The 23,096-nt window shown below is 39.3% G+C and overlaps 1 protein-coding gene across 4 annotated transcripts in view; it reads left to right on the forward strand.

The window, feature by feature from the left end:
• The window catches only part of EML6 (echinoderm microtubule associated protein like 6), a 287,813-nt gene that overhangs the window by 196,295 nt on the left and 68,422 nt on the right, over positions 1 to 23,096 (forward strand). For all 4 annotated transcript variants that reach the window (XM_018055247.1, XM_018055248.1, XM_018055249.1 and 1 more), the window contains exons 16-21: positions 69 to 174; positions 6,293 to 6,386; positions 15,035 to 15,135; positions 16,618 to 16,820; positions 19,531 to 19,642; positions 19,916 to 20,043. In XM_018055247.1, coding sequence (XP_017910736.1) covers positions 69 to 174; positions 6,293 to 6,386; positions 15,035 to 15,135; positions 16,618 to 16,820; positions 19,531 to 19,642; positions 19,916 to 20,043 — 744 coding nt within the window. The remainder of the gene's footprint in view (positions 1 to 68; positions 175 to 6,292; positions 6,387 to 15,034; positions 15,136 to 16,617; positions 16,821 to 19,530; positions 19,643 to 19,915; positions 20,044 to 23,096) is intronic.

Raw genomic sequence — 23,096 nt, forward strand, 5'->3', positions numbered from 1 at the left:
CTCTAAGCAGCAAAATCACTTTTATTATAATTTATAAGTTGTTAATAACACTCATCCTTTTATTTAAGGTTGGAAGAGATGCAGCTATTCATGTCTGGGATACACAGACTCTAAAATGTTTGTCACTGTTGAAAGGACAACATCAGAAAGGAGTGTGTGCCCTCGATTTCTCAGGTAAGCACCCGTTTGCTGCCAGAGTCACTGACAGATGGTTCCACATTTACTTTGGGTTTTTTGAATCCTTTTATTTGGTATAGTCCTGCTTGTAAGGAGGTGAGCCCTTTGTGTGTCAGCTGCCCAGTCTTAGACTAGAAATTGGATATGTGAATACTTCACTAAAAACGTGACCTGTAGACCACCCCTCCTTTCCTCCTCTTCGTTTCCTCTCTCCTAAGTCATTACCCAGAGCTCACACTGTGTTCAGCATTTGCTTGAGAGATTTGAAATCCAGAGCAGCTGTTGCCATTGAAAGCCATCGTTGCAAATGTCTGGCAGTGACTCAGAGCATCAATTTCATCTCTTTAAATAAATGGAAAGACAGCACTTGTGATTTCAAATATAAAGGACTATAGGGAGGGCTGCAAATTCTCTGCAAAAGGCCACTTTACAACACTGGTGTTTTGAAAGTCAAATTTCATATTGAAAAAATAGAACTGATGTTTCCATCTCTTTCATTTAAAATTTGAAGACAGTGATGTTAATATACTAACCAATGAATATAATTTACTTCTTCAGAGTAAGGCCATTTCTTTATGCTGGAGTTGAAAAATGAGGGTTAAAACACAAAAGATGTTTTTACCTAGAAATTTTTAATAGTCCCAATTGTAGATATTAGATCTGTAGGAAAAATTTCTAACTTTCTACAGAAAACTGGTTCTGTAATTTCTTTTTTTATAAATTCCACTCAAATATGTGCAATATGTATAATATTGGTTGTTAAATTCCACTTTGCAACTCCAGTCTCTCTCTTATATGCCTCCCTCGCTACTTTCCTCCCTCAAGCTGAACTTCCTCTCATCTGTGCCACAGTGGTTATGCTGGTCTCTCATCCCATCCCCACGTCCTCCAGCCCATCCTGCCCCCTTCTGGAATCCTGTGGAAGTGCAGTAACATGTCTGCTCCATGAACTCTGCTTGGCTGACTGACTCTAGGCTGAGCCCTTATTGAACTTTTGTGGCCTTCTATGATCTGGCCTTGGTCTTCACTTGCAGTGTTTTCATCCACCACCCCAATCACGCTCCTTTACGTCCACCTATCTGGAGAGCCTACATGTACTCCTGCCCTTCTTTTTGGCTGTGTTCCTTTGCTTATGCCATTCTCATGTATCTTGTTTAAGCATCCTTTAAGACCAAGCTGAAAGTTTTATACTCCAGCCTTCCAGGGAGAAATGCCTTGTCCCTCTGCATTGCTTAACCCATTTGTTGTTATTGCTCTTAGGGTACCTGTTAGAGTCCATGGGGTACCGTAGTTATTTGTGTTAGCATCTCCTATGGCCCTCTCAGAATGTAAACTACTCATCTAGCCCGTCTCTCTGCTCCCCACTGAGCATGTTATAGTGCTGTGTACACAGGGGCTACTCCAAAATTGTGAATGAATGAAGTTTTGCTTAATGACCTTTGTCTTCCCTTTCACTACTGCTACTAGAACTTTACATGTAAACCATCTTTGGATGAAAATTATCTTTATTCTCTGACCAATCACACAGTACAGGTTTGTGTGGATGTCATATGCACCTTCTCATATGCTCTAAACTACTATACAAGTAGTTTATCCCAGGCCTCTCAGATCGTTGCCTAGGATAAAGAAACCAGATACTCTAAGAAGAGGCTGAGAAGCGGATTCTGTCCCTGCTTCTAATTCTATTTTAGGCAAATTAAGAAATGCTCAGATAAATATTTTCTGCATAAAAAGATATTTCCATTTGAACAATACACTCTTTATTCACCAGATAACAGTCACTAGGGGCATTTGCTGCCCATTTATGCAGCAAATGTGTAATTTTTGATTGTGAAAAATCACATTTTTTGTCTTAGAATTTAAATACCATGTAAATTTTATAAATGGCACCAAAAAAGCTAGGTGATAGTTTGAGAAAGCACTACAAATAAGGACTATTGAGGAAGTGGGGAAGTATCTCTTGTGTTTGATCCATCACCATGTATGGTTCCATGAAGATAAACTGTGGTTGGTTGATCTTGGTGGTTTCTGTGGCCCTTCTGAAGGTATGAGCTGAGCCTCTTCAGTTTAATTTGTATTCATAGTCGTACCTTGTGTTATGATGCAGCTTTAGTCTTAAACAGACACCTGCACAGCTTTACAGGTAATGAAGATCCAGAGAGTCTGATGGTATGGCTGAGATCCAGAGCAGGGATCCAGGGCCCCTGGATCTCAGTCCTGTAAAAAAAGTCGCCAGGCCTGGGGCCATTGGGTGGCAGGAGCTGTGCCATCGCTCTCCCTGCTCATCCTCCTGCCCTTTCCTGCCCCTGCCCTCCACCAGGGCTGGAGTGAATTTTTAGCAGGAGAGTCACTCAGCGTGATCCCTTGCTTCCTCACTCCCTCTAACCAATGGTCAGGGCTCCAGCCACCCCACCCCCATTCTCCAGCGTAACTGTGTCATGGGCATGGTAGTGCATAGAGGCTGCCACATGGGACGACCCCTCACCTCTGGTGAAGAGAGACCCCTAGAATAGCCTTGAACCAAACACTTTTGTGAACTGCAGCAGGAGCAACTATACCTTTCCTTTTGGATACTTACAGGAAACTGAGGAGTTTAAGTCAATATAATGAAAGAGATGGTTTACATTTCCCAGTTTAACCATGTAAACAGGGTGCCCACATTGGATATTATCTAGCCAGGGGCCTATCTGTGTGCCTCAGTATACCCCGACACCCACCTATCTCTTATAAGTTGGCTCATTTCAGGGGATGTTGTGGAGACCTGCTGATGATAGAAAGAAAGTCTCATGGAAATACAAAGCAGGCACATTGTATGACAACTAGACAACAATTAAGCAGTCATAACTAGGAATGTGGATTAAACTATTCTTGCCCCTCTTCCAAAGCAAACAAAAAGAAGACATTTTTAATCAAAGACATTTCCAGCAACATAACCCATACTTGTAAATTATGTCAACAAGAAGGAATGAATTTGTTTTGTGTCACTTAATTGAGCAACTCTTTAACCTTGTTGGATTTATTATCACTGTCTAGGGGAAAATGGAGGTCTTTGTTTCTGTGCTTGCAGTCAGGAAAGTACTTCCACATGAATGGAAAACCAATTAGAAAGAGAAAAGTTTAGCCACATACATATTTTCTACCCTAAATATCATTCTCATATTTTTAAAAACCTTCATTGCATCATAGTAATATCCACAAGGGCACATCTGAGATTGCTTGATTTCATTGTGCTTCAGTTCCAAAAACCTATGCCTTTTTTATGAGTCCTGAATATAGGACCAACTTGTAATTGCCTGAATAAAATATTTCTCTTTCTAATTTGTCCTTTACTGTTGACATTAAGTGCCTTAGAATTATTTCTGGACTATGTCACAAAATATCCATAATTAATATATACTGTGACTAGAAAGATTTGAAAGGACATTTCCATATGTTTGAAAGTCAGAAACTCCAGCTAAATGGTCAAGGAACAATGGATTTTTCAAAGCTAAAGTCAAGCCTCTGTGAGGGGAAATAAAAACTGGGAAGAAATCTGCTTCCCTGGTGATTCAGATAGTAAAGAATCTACCTACAATGTGGGAGACCTGGGTTCTATCGCTGGATTGGGAAGATTCCCTGGAGAAGGGCATGGCAACCCACTCCAGTATTCTTGGCTGGAGAATCCCCATGCACAGAGGAGCCTGTCAGGCTACCATCAATGGGGTCACAAAGAGTCGGACACGACTGAGCAACTAAGCACAGCACAGTTATATTTCAAAACTGTGTGATATGTAGAAATCCCCCACAATTACAGAATTTAAGAAAAAGTCACCATCCTAAAAGAAAAGGTATGTTTGTTGAGGCACCTCTGGATTTGTTCTGGGGCTTCATTGCTACTAGGTCACAAATTGGGGCAGAAAGGTGGTATAACTGTGAAGACAAGATGATGGGGCCTCATAGAAGTTCTAATAAAAAGAAACAAAAAGCAAAAAACAACTTACTCTAAGGCCTTTTTCAAAAGATGTAAACAAATAAATAAATAAAAGACTATCACTTAAAACATGTGAACGTTTGCATTAAGAAGGACATCTAATATAGCTACCCAGGTTACAAAAGAAAACAAAATATAGGATTTACAAATGCCAAAAAAAGGGGGAGACACTGAATAAATATCTGTGCAGTGTTTTTGATTTAAAATTTTATGTAACAGAACATTCCCTCCATACCATCCGTGGAGACATTCCATTTTTATCTCCCTCATCCTCCTAATGTCACCAGTATCATCAAAATTCATTGAAAAACATCTCAGTATGAGGATCATGTTGGAAATGTGATGCAAGTACTATAAGTACGTCTTAAGAGCTTACAATCTAAAAAGGGAACGAGAACTCTCCAATCAAAATAAAATCACCAAATACAGAGACATGCTAAAATAGAAACATAGCCAGGCCACACCAAGAGATACTAGGAAAAGTCATGCTGGTAGTTCTGAACAAGAAGTCATCACCAGTCCCTTCTTCCAAATGCATGAAAAGAGACCAGGCACAAGTTAAATCCTGGTATCATTTAAGCATGAGGACATATTCATTATGATTCAGAAGACACATATGTTTATAGTAGTCACTTCGTGATGATTTAGGCCTTTAGCAAAGTGTTAATGTCTTCACCTAATACTATAGTCTAGGAGCTTGAAAGAGTTCATGCAACTTCCAAATCCTTGCCTCATACTTAGAAGCAGTAGAGGATTGGTGGGGGATTTGGTTTGTTAAGCCAGGCTCTTCCTTTTTCTTACTTTCCTTTTTCCTCCAGAAAAGGAGCAGACTACTGTTCCTAGTTGGTTGGGGGATGGTCTCTGGATCAAGTAAGGTCACTCAGGGGTTGGACATGAGTTAACCAGCATTTGGGGAGTGTTACTAGCTATAGCAAATATGGATACAGAACACCCCGTTAAATTTGAATTTTAGACAAGCAATGCATAATTTCTTCATATAAGTATGTCTCATGCAATATAATATTGCAAGGGACATACTTGTACTAAGAAATTATCCATTGCTTATATGAAATCCCAATTTGACTAGGGCTCCTTTCTATTTCCTGGCTACCCTAATTTGACATCTACCCCAGGGCTATCTTTGAAAATACCAGTTGAAATCCTGAGTGGGCTGTGTGAGAAGCAGTTTATCACATACTCATTTCTTTACCCTGTTAATAATGGTTCCCTGTTGTCAGAGAAGACACCCCGCTAAACTGAGGCTTGGTAAACTTGGCCGCCATCTCCAGCCTACTCCAAGCTGGAGAGGACCTGCTTTACAGACGCTTCTCCTGCCAATCTAGCTCTGTGAGGTGGCCGCAAAGGAAAGACTTATTGACTATACCTTTTCTTTGGTCTTGAAGTGAAAAGCAAATTAACTGTTTTGATTTCAATTCAATTATGTCTCATATATATATTTTTTTATTTGACAAACAGCCTGTCCAAATCATTGATAGTATTATAAATAATATTTAATACTAAGAGAAAATGTTCCTCATATAACAAGTGGAAAAAAATAGTATGTTCACTGTAATCCTGAACATTTATGTAGGGAAGCTGATAAGATATGCATCAAATGTAGGCCTAAAAACTGGGGTCTTAAATGTCCTTTTTCTTTTCTCAATGTCCTACAGCAAACATATTACATTTGAAATAGGTAAAGTAAGAAGTTAATACTTTTTAAATTATAAAGTCATTTTTTGAAGGAATTAAATTTAGTTTCTATAAGGCTCTTATCTTGGAGGGTTAAATAGAACCAGTTTTTTAGAACTCAGAATAGACTAAGAGTCACAAAGTTAAATGACTCTTCCAGTAAATGTCATGAGCTTTATCTGACACAAAATAGACAAGGTTTGGGGGACTTACTTGAGAAGTTCCCCCTAGCCGTATGTCTGAGATTGGAATGTTGGATCAGCAATTCAATTCAGCATCTACTTATTATACGTTGAGAAGCTCTGCTATTAGTACTTATGCATTTCATTTAGTGAGATTCCTTTAGTGAATTCTTCTTCTAAGGTCAATTTCTTGTTCCTCTTTAGTATATAAAATGTTTTGGTTTTTCATTGAAGAAATGAAAAATTTGACATTTGTGTTGTTTTCATACAGCTGATGGAAAATGTCTGGTGTCGGTTGGTTTAGACGATTTTCACAGTGTTGTGTTTTGGGACTGGAAAAAGGGAGAAAAGATAGCTACCACCAGGTAAGAAGCTGCCCGGGTCTTACAACATTCTGCCGATGATCACACTTCAGTAAATGCTAATAGTTTGCCTTTTCTGGTAAGATTTCATCTTCAAACTCAGATGAAATTCACATCTTAACACCTAAGTGAAAACATATTGTAATATTTCGTGGTGACCAACCTGACTTAGAGGAATTGATGTTTGTTTCAGGGAACTGAAGAATTCTGAAATCCTTTCCAGAGAGTTATGCACCACTTTGCTTTTAGTAGTCTACACATTGTCTATATCAGAGCTTTTTACCAGCAGTAGAAAAGCCACTTTTCTCAGCCCTGTGCCTTGCCCCTTGTTTTTCAACTGTCTTAGCATCTGGTGAAGGAGCGTCAATGTCACTGGAGTCGGCAGCATTTGTCATGGAGCTGTGGCATGCGGGAAAGGAGGCCCATCGTGTACATCTGCCACTCGCTTTCAAAGCAGGCAGATTGTTTCACTAATCTCCCTGTCTTATAAATAGACTTTCCAAGACCGACTGCTGTTTATAGACCACCTGTCCTCCCACAGCCTAGCCTCCCTCCCTGCTGAATCAGCCCTAAGTCTGAACATTGCTTTCCCTTCCTGCTTGCTTTGGGCTTAGCTGTTTGCCTGGCCATGGTCAGAGGTCAAAATAGTTGGCAACTAAGGATGATTTGTTGTCCAAGACCTATTATCAGTATATCTCTCTATTGGTTCTTCTCTGTATAAACCAATTTCCTTTTTATCTTGCACCATAAAATCATTTTAAGTTGATGGCTTTGAACTCCAGTATTCAGTTTTTAAATTGATGTTACCCTCTACAATATTAAATAGGGGGAAAGTGGGAGTTTTCACAATTTGACTTAATGAATGAAGATCTATAAATTGCTGGAGATTCAGAGGAGGAGCAGATGGAGTCTTGAGGACTCCAGCTGACCATCTTAGGATAAAAAAGGGAGCTTTTCTGATGACTGCTATTGAGATGGAATTCTTGGCAGCAAATGGCAGCTCATAAATCTGCCTACCCAAGCAGTTTTTCTTTTCGTCTCTCTAGTATTCCTCATGGTTTTTATCACTCCCTGCTGATACTCAGATTTAGCTTCTAATCAGAACTCTGCTTCCTCCTAGATTAATATACTATATTTTACTTTAATATTTCTGCTAACTACCATCTGTATTACAGTTCATTTCAGGTAAAGCACATGCCTACATTTCAAAAGCCACAGGAACTCAATTTCCCTACTAGAACACCCTTTGCAAATCTGATTGGCTTACTTGTTGTATGCCAGAAACAGTAATAAAAGTGGAAGAAAGAAATATTAATATTTTAGAAGTATATGTTTGATATGTTTGGTAGTATTACTACTATTTAATTGCCACAAAGCAACTTATCATTATGTTAATAATGCCATTTATTTTTGGAATTGCTCCCAAGCCGTATGTCACATTCCCTGAAGAGGACACCTGCAGAATTACCCTCAGAGAACAATTTCACAGATGTAACATTCATCCAGTGCTCTTTCCAGGAAGGTGTGTCAAAGATTGTTAAAGTTTTTGGTCGAATACTAGATTTTTAAGCAATAAATATTTATACAATGTTAAAGCAATCATAGATATTTATATAAATAAGTAACCAAACAAAAACTTAAAATTCTCCTTATGGCTTGAGGATTAGACTGCTTAAAAATATAAACTTTAAACAAAGGGACATGAAAGAAGTGACAAAGAAAAAGGAGGAATACTGCTCTCCCGGGAGTCATCGGAGCTCCTCCAAGGGTCTCATTTACTCTCAGAGGACGGCTAACTCAGTGATACCCTTCACTCTGCTCTTTTGTGTCCCGGTCATTGCCACCATCACCGAGCCAGGCTCGACAGCAGACCTGCATCCCGCAGGCTGTGGGTTCTGGCAGGCGATATTCCGCAGTAGTGCCCATGACCCAGAATATGAGATTCCCCATGAGAGGAGGGGCACAGTTCACGGCCGAGACGGTATCACCTGCAGTTCTGTGGCGCCTGAGGCTTACGTATGCCCCCCACCCTCAATAGCCACCCGTCAGCTGTGAGCGTGTTTAAGTGAACCTACGTTTTCATCTGCTCACAGAAATCAGAGAGGTTCAGATATAGCCCATAAAGATCTTATTACAGATTTTGATGAGACTTGAACCAATCTCCTCGCACACTTTTTTGTTGAGCTTTGCTAATTTTCATGAATGACTTCAGTCACCTCCATTACAAATGAATTGTTTAGTCTCTTTTTCCTTTTCAAGGTTGGTATACAAGTAACCCATTTAACAACCAAGAGCAGTCTCTTATGGACAGTAATGAAATAGCCAGATACCAGTGTCACTCGGGACAGAACAAAAAAGACAATTGATCAGGCACTTCCATGTCCCATTTTTTTATTTCTATCACACCAGTAAGCATGACTGAGCTACTTCACTTTCACTTTTCACTTTCATGCATTGGAGAAGGAAATGGCAACCCACTCCAGTGTTCTTGCCTGGAGAATCCCAGGGACAGGGGAACCTGGTGGGCTGCCGTCTATGGGGTCGCACAGAGTCGGACACAACCGAAGCGACTTAGCAGCAGCAGCAGCAGCAGCAGCAGTAACATGACCAGGGACAATGACTTTTATTAACAAACTTCATCTCAGAAGTTTGAACAGTGGGGACCTTAGGCAAAAGGTACAAGTTATCATGGTATGCATAACAAGAATACTTCAACATTGAAAAGTACTTTTGTGTGTTTACTTTTAGGGACAAAACGTAGGGCCATGTGGAGCATGTAAGTGCACTTGGAGAGTGTGCACTTCTGTCTTAGCTCTGCTGCTTGCTCTAGTTTAAGTCCCTACCCTTACATACGTTCAGTGAATGTGATCCCCTCTCCTGAATATGAGAGTGACACCTTTCCTTTTTTTAAAATATGGATCTCTTTTTAAAATAACATTTATTAATTGTCTTCTGTTTTCAAAATAATACGTGATTACAGAAAAGTTAGCACAGAAAATCTCCAAGAAGAAAATTATTCATAATTCTACTACCCAGACATAGCTATGGCTGACATTTTTAGCCTGTATTCTTTGATACATATTCTGTGAGTATTTATCTGTTTTATTCATATATAGAATATTATACATATTGCTCTGTAACTTGCTTTCTTTTCCCCACTCACCAATATATCATCTCCCTTTCTTCTTCTCGTTGTTCCCTGGCTTAGCCTTTGTTATTCTGTATTATAAGCTTTTTTCAATCTTGGGCTGAGGCATACACCAAATATTCAGTCTTCCAGTTGTGGGTTACCTTTGCACATGGCCTTACCTGGGAAATTACCCATGACACAGGCATAGGGACTTGCCCTGATTTAGGGCAGCAGCACTGACTCTCCTCCATTCTTATTCTGTCAGTTGTAGGACATGAAACTCTTTCCATTTTGTTTTTCTTATATACATACACGCACAAACACACACATACACACACAGAGTTGTAGGCAACTTCCATACAAATTTAACACATGTCTAAAGGAAAAAAGTGACAGAGGTAATTCCGTGAGTGTTCTTTATTTGGTGTTGACATTGACATGCCATCATCAGTCAGTTTAGAATTTTAGCCACAAGAGAAACAACACTAGGGTTTTTATGACGTCAAGAAATTAGATGAAAACTAAAATGTGCAGATATGCAGATGACACCACCTTTATGGCAGAAAGGGAAGAGGAACTGAAGAGCCTTCTGATGAAAGTGAAAGTGGAGAGTGAAAAAGCTGGCTAAAAACTCACCATTCAAACAACGAAGATCATGGCATCCATTCTCATCACTTTATGGCAAATAGATGGGGAAACAATGGAAACAGTGACAGACTTTATTTTCTTGGGCTCCAAAATCACTGCAGATGGTGACTGCAGCCATGAAATTAAAAGACACTTGCTCCTTGGAAGAAAAGCTATAACCAACCTAGAAAGCATATTAAAAACCAGAGATATTACTTTGCTGACAAAGGTCTATCTAGTCAAAGCTACTGTTTTTCCAGTAGTCATATATGGATGTGAGAGTTGGACTATAAAGAAAGCTGAGAGCCAAAGAATTGATGCTTTTGAACTGTGATGTTGGAGGAGACTCTTGAGAGTCCCTTAGACTGCAAGCAGATCAAACCAGTCCATCCTAAAGGAAATCGCTCCTGAAAAATTCACTGGAAGGACTGATGTTGAAGCTGAAACTCCAATACTTTGGCTACCTGAGGAGAAGAGCTGACTCACTGGAAAAGACCCTGATGCTGGGAAAGATTGAAGGCAGGAGGAGAAGGGGATGACAGACGATGAGATGGTTGGATGGCATCACTGATTCGATGGACTTGAGTTTGAACAAGTTCTGGGAGTTGGTAATGGACAGGGAAGCCTGGCCTGCTGCAGTGCATGGGGTACAAAGAGTTGGATACGACTGAGCAATTGAACTGAACTGAAAATGTGCTCTCCAAAAAGATTTTTCCAACTGTCTAATTGTTTGCCATTGTATAGACACAAGCAAGCAAAGCAATGTTCTTTTGTATGTAGGGGATATAATCTGTGATATCTGTTCTCACTTTTCATTTCAGTTTTCTCTAGCATCTTCTCTCTAAAGTTGATGTTAATAATTTATACATTCTTTGTATAAATGACTATTTAGATATTTTGTCCAGTTTTTAATTGGGTTATTTGCCTTTTAATTATTGAGTTGTAATTTTTTTTCTAAAAATATATCCTGGATATCAGTCCCTTATCAAATGTATGATTTGCAGATATTTTCTCCTAAGTTCAGATTTTTCAGTCAAAAGCATGAGCACACCTAATCCATACTTCATGTTTGACTCTATCAGAAGCAGCATAATCAGTGGCATTCCAGAGGGTAGGGGCAGTGGGAGCAGTACCTGCCAGGTTCAAGCAGTAGTGCTTGTATTATCTGTAGGAATTTTTTAAAGAATAATAAAACCAACTAAAAGTAAGTCTGTTTTTTTTATTATTCTCCTGAGCCAGCAATTCTAAACAATGACAGGGATGGAATTCCTCTTTCTCAGGGCAGGTCACCATTCCAGTCTACCGCATGGTACACCACAGCCCCCATATGTCTGGTTCTCCAGCTCTTAGTAATACTCAGCTCTATTGTGGTTTCTAGTAGTATCAGCCTCATCCGCCCATTAGAAAGCTTCCTATCAATGTGTATCTAATGGTTGTACCTCCATTTACAACTCTGGGCTAAATTGATTGTTTAATTAAGGGGTGGAGATCGTAATTTTCTAATTCTATTATTCATTCTTCATAGTAGCTACAATTCTTCTATAAAGAAGAGTTTCCCCCCATGAACCACTTGGTTTCTCTGCAATACACTTCACACAGAAAGTAGTCCTTTAAATATTAGTGTTATTTGTCTGTTGTCTCTAGCTTACAGGTATTTCACCTAGTTTGTCATTTGTCTTTTGAGTTTGCTATGATAGTTTTCATCACGCAAAGGTTTTTATTTTTATGTGGTCAAATTTAGCAGTATTGACTGCTTCAAGATTTTGAGACTAAGAAAAGTGTTCCCTGTCCTCAGGTTCAAAGGAAATCACTCATGATTTCTTCTAATCTGCCATGGCTCCATCGTTACATTTAGATATCTGAATCATTTGGAATTTATCCCAGTGTCTATTTCAAGACACAGATTCAATTTTACCCTTCCTCCTTAGAGCTATCAAGGTATTCCAAATACCATTTTTCTTTTCCCTTTTATATAGACTTTATTTTTTAAAGCAGGTTTAAGTTAATAGCAAAATTGTACAGATAATAAGAGTTTCCATATATCCACTATTCCAGCCTCCTTCAAATCCCCTCCTGGCACCAGAGTGGTACATTTGTTATGACAGATGAAGCTTCATTGACACATCATTATCACCCAATGTCCACAGTTTACATTAGGGTTCACTCTTGGTGTTGCACATTCTGAGAGTCTTGACAGATGTATGATGACTCGTATCTGCCATTATAGTATCATGCAGAATAGTTTCACTTCCCTAAAAATCCTTTGTGCTCTGGCTGTTCATTCCTTGCTCCTCTCTATCCTGGAAACCATTCATGTTTTTTAACTGTCTCCCTAGTTTTGCCTTTTCCAGAAAATCAGTTAGTTGGAATCATATAATATATAACCTTTTCAGATTGGCCTCTTTCACATAGTAGTATCCATTTTAAGTTCCCCCATGTCTCTTCATGGTTTGATAGCTCATTTCTTTTTAGCACCGAATAATACTCCGTTCTTTGAATGTGCCACAGTTTTTTTATCCGTTCACCTGAAGAACGTCTTGGTTGCTCCCAAGTTTTGGCAATTATGTTTAAAGCTGCCATAAGCATCCATGTGCAGGTTTTTGTGTAGACATAAATTTTCAGCTCCTTTGGATAAATACTAAGGAACATGATTGCTGGATCTTATGGTAAGAATATGTTTCGTCTTGTAAGAAACTACCAAAATGTCTTCCAAAGTAACTGTACCATTTTGCATTCCCACCAACAATGATTGAGAATTCCTGTTACTCCACATCCTTGCCAGCATTTAGTAACATACAGCATTTAAGTATTCATTTCACCCCACCCCCCACATTGATTTGAGACCTGTCTTTAGTATGTGGTACACTTTAATATTCATTTGGGTCCCTTTCTAGATTTTCTATTTTACCATTAGCTTGTCAGTCACTTGTGCCCCAATACCACACTGTTTTAATCATGAAGGTTTTATAAGCTATTTTAATACCCAGGAGAGATACTCTTCCCATTTAGCTTTTCTTTTTCAGAGTTTTCTTGGCCATACTGTTGTTTTATTCTTCCATAAGAACTTTAAAGTCAGGGTGTCTAGCTCCAAATTAAAGACCAGACAGTCTTAGTATATGAAAAGAGCAATAGAAAATGCTCTTATCTTTTGGAGTCAGGTTGAATTCATAAACAAAACTAGAATTAACATCTTTATGATTGAGTTTTCCAGCTCAAGAACATGGAATGTTTTTCTATGTATATTACCGATACGGTGTTTTTTCCCTTGTTGTTATACTCATTTATATGTTAGTGCACAGTTCTTATTAAACATATGCCTTGATGTTTTTATTGTTGTTTTAAATATAGTCCTTTCTTCCAATGTATTTTTCAACTGGATAACGTAAATATATATTAAGGTTATTGACTCTGTATTTAATTTTGTATACTGTACATTTCCTAAATTATCTTATTTGTAGTTGTTTTTACTTTATTTTCTTTTGGATTTTTTAGACATGAAATTATATCATTTGCAGATAGAAATAGTTTTACCTCTTCCATTCTAGCTCCTGTGTCTTTCATTTTTTAGACCTTGTCTAATTGCATTAGATAATATGTTCAGTATGATGTTAATGGTAGTGGTGACAGTCTTGTTCCTGACTTTATTGGGAATAACATGAAGTAAGAATCTGACTTTCAAGTTCAAACATGCACAAGCATACCAAGGAGAAGCTACTGTTCGAGCACATTCTGTTTTTAAAGAAAAGATAGTGGCACATAACATTGAAGAGACAGTCTGTGTATAGCTGGTCTTGAATGAATCTGTGCTTCCGAGTGAGAGTTAAGAACTGCATGGAATTATAAAAGTCTAAGAGAAATTCTAAAGCATCCATTAATTCCTACTTTATTGAGTGTTAGTTGAATACTTTTTTAAGTCATAAGTGACCACTAGATTTTTGGCGAAATACCTTTTTGGCATCGTTGAAAATGACAACGTAATTTTTCTCACATATTAATATGATGAATTGTACTGTTCGATTCCTTAGTAATGAAGCACCCTTGAATTTAGTCATAGTGTACTATTTTGTTAATGTATTATTGGAGTCTCTTTGCTAATATTTTATTTAAGATTTTTGAATCTATATTCATAAGGGCAATTAGTCATGTTCTTTTTTATCAATAGCTTTTCCTTTAATAATAAAAGTTATGTCCTAATATATCAGAGAAGACCATCACATAGTCCATTACGATCAGTAAATCCTTAAATTTGATGTGATTACTTTATACTCTGAAACAGAAATTTCCCAGGCACGGTGTAATGCCAGTTTACAGCTGCAGCCTCATTTCTATATTTGTCCTTCTGCCTCTTGGGTTATAAACTTAAGGCATCCTTGAGTGCCTTAAATTAATACATGACATCCTTTGTCTCTCCATGAATGTAAGCCAGGGTCTTCAGTTTCTCATGAATACATTTCTAGCTGAAACTCTGTTTAACTCAAAGTTATGCCTTCCACAGCAAGAATATTGCATTTGAAGTTTCCCATTAATACCCTTTTACAATATATTCTACAAGATCTCTGTATGCTAAGGATTAAATTCTGTAGTGGCATTATTAATTTTATATTATGGAGACATTCTGATCCATTTAAAATGTTTCATTAATTTGTTTGAAGCATAATTAGTAGACTGTAGTAGCAATGTTAGAGTAAGAAGGGCTCAAATATGCAAAGAAAAGCCGAAGCTCATTATTCTAATTCACACCCCACCATGTGTATCTTAAATCATCTTCTATCAGTAATTTACTTGTCCTATTAGATGTGCTTAATGAAAGTGAAACCAAGTGCATGCTCTAAATAAAACTCTCTAAAAGTGCTTTCATCAAGACTAGGGTTTTTCCCCTGTTTGTGTCTTACAGAGGACATAAAGATAAGATATTTGTGGTAAAGTGTAATCCACACCATGTTGACAAACTGGTAACAGTTGGGATCAAGCACATCAGATTCTGGCAACAAGCAGGTATTGTTTGGGTTTATCACTTATGTGGTTGAAAGTTTTACTGTAGCTGGGAAAAAAAAAAAAATCCCACCACCACTACCTAGCCTCTCTGTGCAATCTAAAATTAAAATATGCCTAAAAGATGTTTGCTCCCAAACAACGTCTGAGCTGTGAAGCTTAGAACACTCTGTGTGATGCCATGCATATTCATCAGTGTCTAGAGAGTTTTGGAAATGCTGTGCTCTGAAAATAGTTATTTTTATATTCCATCATTGTTCTGAAAGCAGTGATTATGTTGGACTGCTGAGCAGGAAATAATCACTTTAGTTGAGTGGACAAAATTTTTGGTATTTTGAGGGTTCTCTTGTTATTTTATCACTACATTTAGCACATGAATTAACTCCTGACCCACACACACACTGTACACTACACACAGTAAGTGGTCAAAATAAATACTTGTGGTTTATAATGCTGATAACAAGGATGAGTAAATAATAGGACAAACCATGGAAGAATATCTTATTCTTCTAATAAGCCAGACCTTTTTATTAGGATTGTTTCTGAATTCTCAGTTTTGGCTTTGGTATCAAGCCCAATCTTTTACTGGACAAAACATAAATAAGCTACTGCTTCAGTGCTTTCTGCTTTTGAGGAAAAGGTCGTGGTACCCACCATGTCTGGAGAGTCAACCTGCATATAGTTGTCTGGAATGAGTTTAGGTTTCTCAGTGCTAGTCAGAAAGTTCAGGGCAGTGTGAATATATGAGGAACAAACCTGATGTCCTTCTCCTACACAGGGATTCAGTTTTCTCACCTTGAAGTGGCCATAATAAAAATCAAGGCAAAAGATACACAAAACACGTTTACATTTTACATTACAGCTGCTGCTGTTTGCATTTTTCGGTCAGCATTCAGGAAGACTTGCCTGGCTTCCGGGGGCACTTAGTTACTCCTCCCTCTGGCTGGCACAGACCTTGTGCTGAGCCTTGCTTAGAGGATTCTGTCACATTCTCTCCCCAGCCAGACCTTGAGTTCCTTGAAGGCAGAAACTGTTTCTTTTCACCTTTATAGCCCGATGTCGACCACTATGCCTGCCACAAAGTAGGGATTCAATAAGCACTGAATTAATGCGTGAAAGAGAAAACCTTTTATAATGTTTTTGTTCTGATGTTTTCTGCCATTTTTATACACCTTTATGTAGACACATGGGACTTCCTGGGTGGCTCAGTGGTAAAGAACCCACCTGTGATGCAGGAGACACAGGTTTGATCCCTGCGTCAGGAAGATCCCCTGGAGAAGGAAGTGACAACCCCTCCCAGTATTCTTGCCTGAGAAATCCCATGGACAGTGGAGCCCGATGGGCTATAGTACATGGGGTCACAAAAAGTCAGACTAAACAAAGCAATGTAGACACACTGGATTTTCCACTGAAGATAGTCATTCTAAATGCTCATAGAAGGTGTCCGTTTTTCAAAAAGTATTAAGTACTCTTGGTCCACTCCAGGTGGGGGCTTCACCTCTAAGAGAGGAATTTTTGGAAGTGTTGGAAAATTGGAAACAATGATGTGTGTTTCTTATGGGCGAATGGAAGATCTGGTGTTCTCAGGAGCAGCTACTGGAGATATTTTTATTTGGAAAGATATTCTCCTACTGAAGACAGTGAAAGCTCATGACGGGCCTGTGTTTGCTATGTATGCATTGGATAAGGTATGGTCTATTTTCCTCATTAGCTTTCTAGAACTTTAAATTAGGCTTAGCAAGGTCCGCACCAAGAGGATGCCTGTGTGTGGAAACAGTGCTCTCTGAATTAGGATGTAGTTGTCACAGATGGAGGGGAAGCACAAGTGGTCTTTAAATTTATCTTTCGTTTATAATTATTTCTTTATGTGCAGTTTGTCTCTTCTTTTTTCATACTTATTCTTCCTAGCTGTCGCTCCTAAGAACTCCTTAAGAAGTGCTGAGAGAAATGTAGGCACACAGTAGTAAGAGTCTGAGAAATATTTCTACCCAGTCTTCCTCCTCAGTGGTATAATGAGCAGAGATCTGGAAGTGCCTAGTAGCTGGATTATTGTCTCTCCCATCAATTTGACCTGAAGTTATATTGATAACCAGCTAGACTTCCCTGGTGGCACAGACAGTAAAGCATCTATCTACAATGCAGGAGACCCGGGTTCCATCCCTGGGTTTGGAAGATCCCCTGGAGAAGGAAATGGCAATCCACTCCAGGACTATTGCCTGGAAAATCCCATGGACAGAGGAGCCTGGTAAGCTACAGTCCACGGGGTCGCAAAGAGTCGGACACAACTGAGCAACTTCACTGTATTGATAACCAGCTTGTTCCTGTGTAGACAGGCTCAGCTTTAATAAGCATGTCAGAGTCCTGGCTGTGTTAGTCAGGATCCTCCAGAGAAACAGAGCCAAAAGGATGTAGATATAGACAGAGATATACATATACAAAAAGGAGACATTATAAGGAGTTGGTTTGTGTGGTTTTGGAGGCTGAGAAGTCTCACTAAGCCATCTGCAAACTGGAGACCCAGCAAAGCTGATGGTGTAATTGAGTTCAAGTCTGAGGGCCTGAGGACCAGAGAAGCCAGTGCTGTAAACCCTAGTCTGCTGGGAAAAGATAAGATGCCCCAGCTCAGTCAATCAGAATAAAAGGAGGGCAATTTTGTCCTTCCTCTACCTTTTGTTTTATTCAGGCTCTCAAAGGATTAGATGATGTCCACCCACATTGGGTAGGGCAGCTTAATGAGTCTGCCAATTCAAATACTGATCTCACCAGAAACACCATCACAGACACACACAGGAGTCATGTTTAATCTGAGTACCCTGCAGCCAGTCAGTTGACACACAAGGTTAACCATCACACCAGCTGTATTTCTACTCAGGCTCGTCTTTGTCCTGATCTGTCCAGCTAACCCCCTGCCTTGCGGTGGTGTTGTTCTTGTTCTTTCTAAATAAAGATCACACTGGGGACTTCCCTGGCAGTACAGTGTTTAGGACACTATGGTTCCACTACAGAGGGCATGGATACCATTTCTAGTCAGGGCACTAAGATCCTGTATGTTCAAGGTATGGCCAAAAAAAATTATGTTTAATTTAAAAAGGTCATACTTCCCTTCAGTGCTCTTAAAACACTTCCTTCAATTTGCCAGAAAATAGAAGTGTTTTATTCACTGCTAGTTTGCTGATGGTACCAGTTTATGTATGTTCTCTGACCTCCAAACAGCCTAAGCCACCCAATACAGCATATTAAGAGAAGATTCATTTTGCATTTGCTTATTCCCAGGTAAATATGCTGATTCTGCTATAGAAGTAGGTTCTTGTTAGATGTGTAATTACAATGATTGCTTTAGTGGTAAAGCTGTTTTTCACTAGCAAATTTGTTTTGCTTAAACTGCAAATTTTAGAAAAGATTAAAGCAGAAAGAAAATTTTTGCAGGCCCAGAAGTTGATGTGATATAGCATGTTTAAACTCTTTTATTGCTTGGTAACTAAAGCTTAAAGATCATGGGAAAAGGCAGGAATATCACACTATAATATACTGCATTTAGATTTAATTTTGGGAGTAAATGTCTATAGGTTCACAATCTATAATGAGGATAAATAAGGATATTTAAGATATTTAATGCAGTAAACTTCAAAATATTATTTCCTTTTCAACATCATTGAAATGAAGTAAATTAAAAGTTTTTGAGAAAACAGAATGAATTACTCAGTAATTTTCTTTTTAAAAAATTTCTAAGAACAGTTGGTAGTTGCCAGAAAGGAAAACTAATAAGGCCAAGAAATCATAAACTTAGAATAAGAATAAAGATCATTGTCTAGCAAAAAAATATCCAATATGTTAGGCTTTATACTTTCCAGGTTTTATAGAAATTAATCTGGATCTTAATTATGGTAGAAATTGATATCTCATGAACAGAAGAGCAAGATATTCTTGTTGCATGAAATACTTGTTATTCTTAATAGAAAAATAATGATTTTTTTCTAGAAGTAAATATTTTAAAATAGTTAGCAATCATTTTTTATTGTGACATTAATTCCAGTTCATTCAGCAGGAGCATGAGATATCAGAAACTCTGCAAACTTTGAGGCTGGTCCTGTTCTCTAGCAGCCCACATCCCAGTCAGGGAACTGGGCACAGAAACAGCCATCCTTAATCCAGGGTGCTAAACTCTAATCAATGGTCTGAAGAAAGTGAAATGGACACACAATGAGAAAGTGTTTAATAGTGCTAGAGAAATGAGAGATGTGTCCAGAAAATATGATGTTATCATCAGATTTTTCAGTCTCCATGCTTAAGAAGGAAACACAGACAAAGCTTCTTTACCCAAGGGGGAATCCTTTTGAGACTGGGTGGGTCCTTGTCACTTTGATGTGTATATAATCCTTCTGATGTGTGCCTTTACAGGGTTTTGTAACAGGTGGAAAGGATGGAATTGTGGAACTCTGGGATGATATGTTTGAAAGATGCTTGAAGACTTATGCCATTAAAAGAGCAGCCTTGTCAACTAGCTCAAAAGGTGCCACTCCTGAGTATGCGATGGAAGTCTTTCTGTTCATAGGAATGAAAAAGATAGTAATAAAGTTCTTAGAAAACCATGACCAAATCAACTCTCCCTTTTTCTTCCACATTCAGAGCTTGTGGCCTTTGGTAGAAATATCAAAGAGGATTGCCTAGTACTTAGTACTTTGGAACTATAAAAACAGAACTTATATAATCACTATAATCATTTTATTTTTGTTATATTAAGTACAGCATGTAAAATATTAAATTCAGTATTTGCCCTCCTCAGGCTTGCTTTTGGAAGATAATCCTTCAATTCGTGCCATCACTTTGGGACATGGACATATCCTGGTGGGAACAAAAAATGGAGAGATCCTGGAAATTGATAAAAGTGGCCCAATGACACTGCTTGTTCAGGTACTGTGTTTGCACATATTCTAAACCACAATTCACATCAGAGCTAGAGCCAGGGTGAGGCAACAGGGGACACTTAGGATGCCAAATTAAAGGAGACATTCTCTCCAAAGATCAGGCAAACGCTGTATTATCTATCTCTGTATAACAAACTGACACAAACGTAGCTTGAAGCAAAAACATTCATCATCTTACGGTTTCTTTGTGGGTCAGGAGTCTGAACAGTCTAACTGGGTCTTCTGGTTAAGGTTTTGTAAGGCCGCGATAAAGACCAGGGCTGTGGTCTCGTCTGAGGCTTCACTATGGAAGGATCTGCCTCTAAGATCACTCAGGTTGTTGGCAGAGTTTTGTTCCTGTGAGTACAGGACTGAGGGTGTCTGTTTCTTGCTGGCTGTTGGCCAGAGGCCACCCTCAGCTCTCAGAGGCTGCCTGAAGTTCCTCATCACGTAGGGTACCCCCAACGTGGCTGCTTGCTTCCTCAACGCAAGCAAGAGAAAAATAAAAACAATGCCTTAAATAACTTGAAATAACATAATCATATCATCACGTACATGTAATACATCCATCCCCTTTGCATATGTTATTGGTTGATAATAAGGCTATAGGAGGGGCTTCCCTGGTGGCTCAGCAGTAAAGAATCTGCCTGCAATGCAGGAGCTACAGGAGACACCGGTTCAATCCCTGGGTTAGAAAGATCTCCTGGAGAAGGGCATGGCAACCCACTCCAGTGTTCTTGCCTGGAGAATCTCGTGGACAGAGGAGCCTGGTGGGCTACAGTCTGTGGGGACTGAAGCGACTTAGCATGCGCACATCCACAAGGCTATAGGACATTCAAAGGAGGCGATTACACTGAGTGTGAAAGCCAGGAGGATCCTAAGGGTCACCTGTCCAGCACAGTCTGCTCTCTGGCTACCAATTATCATGTCCCTACCACATGCAGAATACATTCCCACTCCCAGGATCCCCAAGAGCCTTATCCCATTAGAGCATCTATTCAGAGTCCATAATCTCATTGTCTGAATCAGGTTCAGATGTGGATGGGGTTTCTTGGGTATATTTCCTCTCAGTCTGTCAAAAATGTGTCAAACTAAAAAAAAGTCTTTGCTCTGCACACACCAAATATATGTGTCTCTTTAGGTTTTGTGCATCATTCTAGTCTCAGCCTCAATTCACATAAACATATAACATACTCCTTACCCTTCCTCTCCTCTCAAAAATTTGATTCAGATAATACCAGATTAAAATAAGCATCAGCAGTATCCTCAAAGATCCAAGAAGTGATCACATGTCACCTGATGAGTGACACGTGTCTTTGGAGGTGATGACTAGATCATAGAGGTGAAAGAGGCCTGGGCAGGGACGAGGAGGTGGGTTCAGAGGGTGGAGTGGAAAGAATCTGCACTGCTTATCTAAGCTCTGGGACTTCTGTGGGTCCAGTGGAGGAGAATTGCCTCCTTCCCTCACCTGATGCCTGCCTGCAGGCTTGCTGTGTTAGGCCTGACCCCCAAAATCCCACTGAAAGGGGCCCTCTGACTTACTACACCTGAGAGCAGGTCTGCGCACACATCAGGGTTTTAAAATGCCTATGCCCAGGCCCCACCCTGGCTATCTTGAATAAGAATCCGTGTTTTACAATGTTTCCTGTGTTAGAAACAAACCTCAGAAGCTCTGTAGCTGATGGCACCAGGCAGCCCAAGTTGAGAACTGAGGTGCGACCTCGAGAAGGGGTGACATCTTTGTCCTCCAGCTGCTCTTACCTTTCTTTCTCATTCTGGCCATGACGGTTTATTTAATTTCATTCAACATGAAATGTTTCTTTTCAATCCCCAGATGTTTGAGACTTCAAATTATTTAGTACGTGCTATACTGCTAAATATGTGTGTAAGATTTGTGCTATACTATGGATTTAAGCAGCATTTGAAGGTTCAAACTCTAACATTTTCTCAGGTTCAAAAGTATTATAGTTGAACTAAATTTTGTCTAAATATGTTTTAAACTCAATAACAAAGTCTTTTCACTTTTACATTCTCTTCAATTCTTTCCTGTATTTGTTTCTATCATTCTTCTAATACAATTATCCAAGGGTGTCATTTATTGATCACTTGACTGTGTGTCAGGCAATACCATTGTGCAAAATTCCTCTCTCATCTCTAGAACAGATTTGCTTGGTTGTGATTGTTTTATAGATGAAGGGCCTAAAGCCCAGTGAACTTCCCACAGCCACATCTTAAGAACTGGAGAGCTAGGATTCGTACCAAGCTTTGTCGGGTACCAGAGCCTTTTCTTTATGTCTCCACACATCTCAGCGTGGAGACTGCATGAAACAGTACAGAAGCCGGGCTCCCTGAGCCCTGGGCAGGCAGTGGAGCTGGGAGAACCCTCTTCTCTCTTTACACGTGTGCCATTCTTTCCCTTTTATCTCAGCATCTCTCTTTCATCTTCTGGTCAATCATTTGCCTGTTCCTCCTGGGTAGAACTCAGTAGTTCAGTTCAATCAGTGTTTGCTGTGCTCCTGCCAAGACCAGCCCTATGCTGTGTGCTACCCAGGATAGAATAGGACTACTGAAGGGGCCGACAGTCCTGTTCTGAGAGGTGGACCCCGAGGGAAACTTGAGGAACAGTAGAGACGATGTGGTTAAGACCATCGGCAGTCCTGCTGTGGGAAGATTTCAGAACCACTTTTACAGTGTCCGTGGCTCAGCAAGTCAACATCACTTGGAATAGATTGCTTTTTTTTTTTAAGAGACTAGTTTAGGGGAAGAGAGAAGTGACAGGAGGTGAGTTCTGAAAATCCCTATTGTATATACTTCGAATATAATCAACTTTGAATTGTGCAGCTGGTTATTATCAGCTTTAGAGTGGTCAGGAGGAAAGGAAGGTCCCAAGCTCATTTTCTGGTGCCATTCAAGAGATTCCCTGCCCACCTTACTCACTGAGCATCCCTATGTTATACAGGAATCAAAGTACACAGTCACATTAGATTAAGGAAATACAACTTTTAAATCAATATATGAAGCAGTGATTTGAAAGGGTCTCAGAGCCCCATGGAGAAGGCA

Source organism: Capra hircus, chromosome 11, assembly GCF_001704415.2.
Source record: "Capra hircus breed San Clemente chromosome 11, ASM170441v1, whole genome shotgun sequence".
Lineage (NCBI taxonomy): Eukaryota > Metazoa > Chordata > Mammalia > Artiodactyla > Bovidae > Capra > Capra hircus.